This window comes from Macadamia integrifolia, unplaced genomic scaffold, assembly GCF_013358625.1.
Source record: "Macadamia integrifolia cultivar HAES 741 unplaced genomic scaffold, SCU_Mint_v3 scaffold2899, whole genome shotgun sequence".
Taxonomy (NCBI): domain Eukaryota; kingdom Viridiplantae; phylum Streptophyta; class Magnoliopsida; order Proteales; family Proteaceae; genus Macadamia; species Macadamia integrifolia.
In genome coordinates this window covers 1-8,371 of record NW_024869042.1, presented here as the reverse complement: position 1 = coordinate 8,371, position 8,371 = coordinate 1, and the positions used below count along the sequence as shown (strand labels likewise).

General features: G+C 41.1%; 1 protein-coding gene across 1 annotated transcript; it reads left to right on the top strand.

The window, feature by feature from the left end:
* The first annotated feature begins 485 nt into the window (after nucleotides 1–485).
* LOC122067427 lies at nucleotides 486–5,600 on the top strand. Its single transcript, XM_042631279.1, has 2 exons — nucleotides 486–509; nucleotides 4,911–5,600. The coding sequence occupies exons 1-2, from the start codon at nucleotides 486–488 to the stop codon at nucleotides 5,598–5,600; spliced, it is 714 nt and encodes a 237-aa protein (XP_042487213.1).
* Nucleotides 5,601–8,371: the final 2,771 nt, after the last annotated feature.

The following is an 8,371-nucleotide window of genomic DNA, read 5'->3' as shown; positions in this document are numbered from 1 at the left end:
GTTCAAGGCGACTAACTTTATCCTTCAACTCTTGGTTCTCAAGACTTTCAGACTTTCCTATAGCAGGGCTATTGTCAATCACAACATCATCCTCAACACCTAACGCATTGAGGTGAGGAAAAACCCTAGGACTATGGAGACGGCTCCGTTGGTCCTGAACTTTTGTCAGTCGAGCAACACTAGCCTGAGCTTGCATCATCGCAGTTAAGTTTGCTAACATGTCCTCAATCTTAGTGACACGGGCCTCCATGGAGTCGGAATTTGTTGGTGAAATGTTATCTTGACTCATGGTATCTGTACCCTCTGGGGAAATGGGAAACACTTCTAATGAGGGTTCTGGCGAAAGCCTCACTAGTCTAATTGAATTAGGACCTCTGACCCACAAGGGTAGGGAATGGCTTTCCTGACGAGAAATTGTGCCTCAACTGGGTAGAATATGATGAGAAAGTGAAACTTCGGATTACACTCCTTCTTGGTACCGGAAAATGGATAAAAGAAAGGATGAGATGGTAACAAGTACATTCTCCTACGTGAGCATAACTAGGGTCAAAGCATACACAAACAAGGACAACTAGACCAAACAAGAGTCAGCTCAAATGAGAGTGGCATCAACTTAGCGGTAAACCAAAAGGAAGTGCTCCTAAGTTGAAGAGACTCTCAATTGATAGATCAAACAAGGTGGTTCGTGTAAGAACTTCTATATAGGAGGATCTACATCGAATCAATCATCGAAAACCGTGGTGGACAAATTTGGGTCCACCGTTAACATCGAGATAGCATATGTGAAACCTTTACCAGGTTGAGACCTATACCACATCGGACTGGTGGTGTTAGCACATAGCCACGGTACCAATCATACGGTGCAGTTGTAAGAATCAACAACTGGTGTAGTTATAAACACTAGCACCTTTAATGTTAATGATAAATCCAATCCTTCTGTTGGTGAATGGTAGATTGAGATGGGTAAAAATGACTACAAGGGGTTCCAACATGAACCGCAAACAATATTACATTAGTTGTGTTGATCCTAGTCATTGGTTCTATGTCTAAGTACATGATGCATGTTGGCTAGGTTTAGAACCGGAAAGGCTACCTTGACAGGACCGATATACCTATCACCCGTATACACGGAATGAATCAGAGGTACGTGGTCCCTTTGATATACCAATAGGGGAATAGCTCGAGCATATCGAACCCAGAGTGTTAACCGATTGCGTCTCTTTGGGCACACCTAAATGTGTGTGATCTCCCTCAAGCACGCAAGGTAACACCCTCGCCGATAAGTTCCGTATTCCAAACCTAAATGGTACGGTATCAAGGGGTGTGATATAACTGGGGGTGGCCCAAACATATGTAAGGGACCCTGGCAGCTACACCACAGGGGTGAATAAGGGTAAGGCATGCTGTGCTCAATGCAAGAAGTGTATGCAAGTGATGAAAAGTGAAAAATAACATGTCAATATACAACAATAAGGTACAAACAAAGCTATACAAACAATGGTCAATCAAGAGTCTGACATCCCCAGTGGAGTCGCCATTGTAGGTACCACGGACCTTCGCACCCCCTGCCCGGGGATCGTCATATGGCGCGTAGCGCGTGTACACACGTTAGGGTTCAACCCTAATGAGATGAGATAGTATCCCCTGGTCATCCAATGCCAAGGGGGGGATACACGTTATGGGTAAAAGGAGTCACCACCTAGAAAGGGTCTAGGATCCATAATGTCTCCCCCAATCAAGAGAGAGAGACTAATGACTCTGATGGATAAGGCTGGTTTGCACCAAGATTCAGGACAAGTGTCAAGTGACAGGCTGGGAAGGTGTTAGGCACTCAGTCTGCCCGGCCCTAAGGCCGGTCTCTTTTTGTTTGACCAAAGTTTGTTTGTACCCTACTAACTAGTCCTAAGTCTAGGTCACTGAAAACCCTAAACTAAGTATCTAAGCATGACATGTGAAAACCCTAAACCAAGTGTCTAAATTATGCTAGCTAGGTTATGATGCAAATGATGAAATAGTTACGCTAATTAAAAATAAAAACCCTAAATGATTTAATCAATGAATTATGAGTCTTAGATTAAACTAATTAAATGGGCCTAAACCTAGGATCAGTTTAGCAACTTATGAAACCCTAAATTAAACTAATTCGATTAATTGAACATAACCTAGATGGACGATCAATGAATTTATGAAATCCTAAATTGAATTAATTAAAATGATTAAACCCAATCCCTAGTAATTTGTGAAATAAGTTATTGCAATCCTACTTAATCTAATTGGTAAAAAGATTTTTAAATTAAATGGGGCCTAATAAAATTAGAAAAGTTAAATGGGCTAATTACATTAAATGAATGCATTTTTACTAATCTACCTAATCTAGTATAGGAGGATTAAACTAAACCTAAGGTTTAATTAAATTAATTATGAAACCTAATTGGACTAATTATGTCTACTTTAAGCTAATCCTAAGATGAGTTAAACATTTTTCAAAACCCTAGTTAATCTAATGAGAAGAGAATCTTTTAACTAATTAATCTAGTTAATTATCCTACATTAAATAACTCATTAGTTGATTGATTAAAATAAACAAACCACTAGAGGGAAAAAGATTGGTAATTACACAAGTTTAATAAGTTGAATTGAATGAAGAAATCAAATGCAATGATTTAAAAAGCTAAATTAACAAAGCACAATTAAATAAACAATAGTTGAAATGACTAATTACATTAACTAAGTTGCTTTAATTAATCTAAATTAGTACTACACTAATGCAAGTGAATGTTGGAGTACAAAAGATAGATAGTAGGAAAACCCAAATCCCCAATACGCACCTAATGCTACGAGCCGGTTTGAGGGGCCAGCCACGCCCGTCCTAAACTAAACACGCCCTAAACTACGTTCCCTATATTATTAAGAGAGAAAAGAAAACAGAAAAAGAAAATCAATTGATTTTAGGACCCAAAATTAGGGAAAATTGAGATCCCTGGAAAGCTTTTAGAAAACAAAAGAAAACAAGAAAAAAAGGGACAACTTATCAAAATCATTTAATCCACAATGAACAATTAAGACTATAATGAAGAAAAACAAAAAAATGCAGAAGGATTGTTCTGCATTTTTTGGTTTAGAAAAGGAGAGGAGCGAGGAGACAAAAGAAAAAAGGAGAAAGGGCTTCGGCCGAGATGTTTAGAAAAGCAAGAAGAGGAAAGGAGGTTGAGGTCGGCTGCCGCCAGTTACAGTGGCAGGGAAGGAAAAGAGAAAGAAAAGAAGAGAAGAAGAAGAAGAAAAGAAGAAAGAGGGGGGATCGGTTGCCGCTGGTTGGCTGTTGCAGCAGCAGGGAAGGAAAGGAGAAAGAAAAGAAGAGAAGAAGAATAAGAAAAGAAGAAAGAGGGGGGGCTCAGTTGCTGCCAGTTACAGCAGCAGGGAAGGAAAAGAGAAGAAGAGAAGAAGAAGAAGAAGAAAAAGAGAAGGAGGGGGAGTTAGTGCGGCTGCAGTTCTACTATAGGGAAAAGAAGAAATAAAGGAAGAAAAGATGGGGAAGAAATTAGGGCTTGAGATCCTAATCTAAAGGTCTAGATCAAAAGAACAAAAAGTAACTTAAAAAAACTAAACCAGATCAAAGGTAAACATAAAAAAACAATTAAACTTAATTAATCTAAAAAATCGATTACCTAAATACCTTTAATTGGACCGAAATAAATCAATTCATATCTAACGAACCGTATTGAACCCAAATGAGACTAATTAAACATAATTAATCTAAACAAATAAATTAGGAATTAATTTATTACATTAGATAAGCTAGTTCTAAACTGCAATTAGGAGAAGAAAAATACCTTAAGCCGGCTTTAATCAAGGAACAAGGGGAGATAACACTTGTGCTTTGAGCCTCCAAATCGAACCGAACCGGATAAGATCTCCCGGCTCAATGAAGGATTAATGTATTAAACTGTTAAACTTGGAGAATGTTTGATTTTAGAGGGAAGAAGTTAGCCAAAAACCTTAATGGGGCCATCCTCTCTCCCAAATTCTCAATTTTTCTCCTCCTTTTTGGAAGAGGGGAAGGGCTATTTTTATAGCCCTGGGACTTGGGACAATTTTCTCAAATTTCTGATGTGGGACTAAAACTAGAGAGGATTGTCCAAAAAGCTTTGCTTTTGGACAAAGAGGTTTGGGCCTGATGGAGGACGAGGTGGAGCACGGCCTAATGGAGGCCGATGTGCAGCACGGCCTTATGTAGGCCGAGGTGGAGCACGGCCTGTTGGTGGCCGAGGTGGAGCACAGCCTGATGTAGGCCGAGGTGGAGCACGGCCCGTTGGAGGCCGAGGTGCAGCACGGCCTGTTGGAGGCTGATGTGGAGCACGACCCGTTGGAGGCCGAGGTGGAGCACGGCCTGTTGGAGGCCGAGGTGCAGCACGGCCTGATGGAGGCCGAGGTGCAGCACAGCCTATTGGAGGCCGAGGTGGAGCACGGCCTGATGGAGGCCGAGGTTCAGCACGGCCTGATGTAGGCCGAGGTAGAGTACGGCCTGTTAGAGGCCGAGGTGCAGCACGGCCTGATGTAGGCCGAGGTTGAGCACAACCCATTGGAGGCCGAGGTGCAGCACGGCCTGATGTAGGCCGAGGTGGAGCACGGCCCGTTGGAGGCCGAGGTGCAGCACGGCCTGTTGGAGGCCGAGGTGCAGCACAACATCAAATTCTAATTTTTTTGAAAAAATTTTCTCTTGAAAGTTTATAGGAAAATATGGTCATTTTCTACTCCAAGTTTGAAAATTCTCCAAGTCTAAAATATCCAACATGTAATCCTTCATATTGTCATCATTGCCGGGGGGTGACAAAATTCGGTGTCTACACCTTGGTCTTAAAATTGATATAAGGAAAGCTTATGACACTATTTCCTGGTCTTTTATTTTTCAGGTGTTGAGTAAATTTGGCTTCTCCAATAAATGGATTAATTGGCTACACCAACTCCTGCTTTCGACCAAAATTTCTATTTTGGTGAACGGAGGTCTTCAGGGCTTCTTCGAGGTGGAGCATGGCCTGAGACAGGGTGATCCTATATCCCCCATGTTATTTATCATAGCAGAAGAAATTCTGTCTAGAGGGTTGTCAAACCTGGTTCAGAGCAAGAGTCTCAAAACAATCAGTGGCCCAAGAGGCGTTACTACTCCTGGACACATTTTATTCGCAAATGATATATTCATCTTCACCAACGCCTCATTGAGATATGTAAATGCTCTGAAATCTTTTTTGATGAAGTATCAGGACTTTTCAGGTCAATGCATCAGTTTTGAGAAAAGTAAGCTTTTCCTAGGAAAGATAGCTCCTGCTCGCAAGCAGACAATTGCTAATACCCTTGGAATTCAGATATGCACTTTCCCAACTCTCTACTTAGGAGTTGAAATATTTAAGGGTAGAGTCAAGAAAGAGGCTCTGCTTGCAATGATGGACAAGGTGAAAGGCCGTCTTGCGGGTTGGAAAGGAAAGCTCTTGTCTTTGGCGGGCAGAACGGAGTTGGTCAGATTAGTCATTGCTGGTATCCCTAACCACAGTTTTGCTATTTATTGGTGGCCTTCTTCCCTTTTATCTATAATGGAACGAGGATGAGAAACTTCATTTGGACGGGGGAGACTGAATCGTCCAGGAAAATTACTGTTAAATGGGACTCCCTTTGCATGCCTAAAGAGGAAGGCGGTTTAGGTATCAGGAGACTCCGAGATACCAATAAAGCTATGTTGTACAAGCTTGCGTGGAGGATCAAGCATGAGAGGACAACCTCCAGCTCCTTCCTTAAAGCCCGCTTTGTTAAAAAAGATGGTAAGCTCAAGAAAGGAGTTTCTTCCTCTATTGCCTTGGGGGTGAAAAAAGTTTGGAGGTTTGTGGAAGAAAATGAAAGATGGATTATCGGTAATGGTAATCTTACAAATTTATGGAAAGATAAATGGTGGGGACCTAAATCTGTTCTGGAGGAGCTAGAGAGTTTTGACCTGACAACTCTTACATTTACAGCTAAGGTGAGAGAATTTATTTGTGGTGGAGAATGGGCGCTCCCTGAGGTGAGATCGGCGGAGCTGAGAAGAATTTTTGAAAAAATTAACCAAATTAAAATTCCTTCAGGCGAATTAGAGGACACATGCTGCTGGTCCTTGTCGACTTTGGGAGATTTTTCTACAGCCTCAGCTTGGGAGGGCATCAGAAGGAAGGCTAACAAGACTCCATGGAGCACTCTGGTTTGGAGGAAAGGTCTGCCGCCTAGGTTCTCCACTCTAGGCTGGCACCTTGCACATGGTAGACTGCTGACGAACAGATTAGACATAAGGGGATTTACCTTGCTTCAAGGTGTGCCCTCTGGAACCAAGGCGAGGACAGTATTGATCATATTTTCCTCAGATGCTCCTTCCCGACTTCTGTCTGGAAATCTTTTACTGACTGCTTTGATGTGAGATGAAAAATGCATCAGTCGATTTATTATCTGATTAGTTGGTGGAAAACGAAGGGAAGAGTAGTAAATCTCAAAACACCTTGGATGATGGGTTTTTCTATTATAGCAGCAAATATTTGGTGGGAAAGAAATAGAAGGTGTCATGATAACAGTGCCAGGAATGATAAGCAGATATTTGACTTTAGTCGGCAAGAGCTCTGTCTTTGCATAGGGAAGGTGAAGGGCGAGGTGAAATCCCCGACTGATGTTATGTGTTGTAGGAGATTGGGTTTATCTGCAGCTCCGTCCAGGCATCTCCCTCCTCTGGAAGTCCAGTGGTGTAAGCCTTATCTGAATTGGCTTAAGATTAATGTTGATGGTAGCGCTCTGGGAAACCCGGGAAGAGCAGGGGCTGGAGGGGTAGCTCTCGACCATGATGGCCAGGTTCGTGATTCTTTTAGTATTTTTTTGGGCATTAAACAGATTTATGATGCTGAGTTTGAGGCTGTTATGGAGGGCATTTTGATGGCAAAGGCACTAGATGCAAGGGGTCTTTGGATAGAGTCTGACTCGGCTGCGGTGGTCACTGCAATTCAGAGTAACCATATTCCATCTCTCCAAAAATGGTTGTCTCTTCTTCCATTCCTGGAATCGATCCCATGGAAGATCTCCCACTGCTTTCGCGAAGCAAACCCCATAGCGGACTACTTGGCAAAACAGGCTTCCAAATCTGGAAACTCTGTATTCTCGGTGTCTTTCCCCAGACATATAGCAGAGTTCTTACATAATGATATTCCGGGTAGGCATCGTTTTAGATTCCCGTAGGGCTTTTTTTAGCTCTCTCTGCTGATGGCCATGCCGAAGGTGGAGATTGCTAGTGGCACTAGGGGTTTTTTTGCCTTGCCTTTTTCATTGGTTTTTCTTGTTGATGTATCTTTCCTTCTCTTTTTTATAAAGATCATCTTTTAGCCAAAAAAAAAAAGGTTCAGGGTTTCCACCTTCAATATGGCTATCCGTAGAAAAAATAATTCAATCAATTGAAAATTACATAAATCGATATCTCGGTCTTTGCTTAAAATCTTAATTTAGATCATGATTGACAAAATGAGAAGAAGGCGTCCAAATGCATATAAATCTTTATATCAAAGTACTCACTTTCGATGTAAAATTATTACTTCTCTTTTATTTTAGGTTAGAATTCTTATATTATGAATTCAAAGTACATATATTGACAAAGAATGCAATTTTCAAGTGAAACAATCAACACCGGTATCACTCTCGCTACCCCACCCAAGCCCACACAAAAGGAATAAAAGGGTTAAACACAAAAATCAAACTAAGCTTAACTGCGTCAAACTCAGTTAACGCGTCATTGCAATTCAAGTCAAGAAGACTTAAAATCTGTCTTTTGCTTAACAAAATGCGGTTATCATTGTATACCAAGTCAATAACTATGCGTCCAACTCCAACCCCTTTATGGCTTATGACCCACCAAGCAACTCTTCTCAACCACCCATAGGTTCACCATAAACAGAAAAGGATAGTGGAAATTGTGAGAGAAAAAAAAAAAATTGATACCCTTGAGTTGTAGCTGATCTGAAAGGTTATATCATGACTATGTTGTCTGTTAACTTATTAGAAATTCTAGAAGGGGACTTAATTGTTGGTTTAGTGGACTTTGACTTTTAGTAAACTTTTTAACTCAAGTGAAAATATCCTACGTAGAATGTATATAAAATTTCAATCACAATTGATTTGTGGTTGAGGATAGTAAGTGGCTACGTGGATGGATATGGATGGATGGATGGATTGTGTTTTGAGTTATGGGTTTCTCATGTTTATGATATATGAGTGCCTTCTTGACTTCTATCATCCATTGACTGCAAGTGGAGATTACAATAATGAAGACTCATATTTCAGCAAATGCCATATTCACAGTCGGAGGACAGTGTTTTTC

What these genes read in the sequence shown, in the direction of transcription:
- LOC122067427 (XM_042631279.1), top strand. Translation starts at nt 486, where the DNA reads ATGGATAAAAGAAAGGATGAGATG. An exon ending in ATAAAAGAAAGGATGAGATG is followed by an intron (nt 510 to 4,910) that starts GTAACAAGTACA and finishes TTTATTTTTCAG; the next exon opens with GTGTTGAGTAAATTTGGCTT.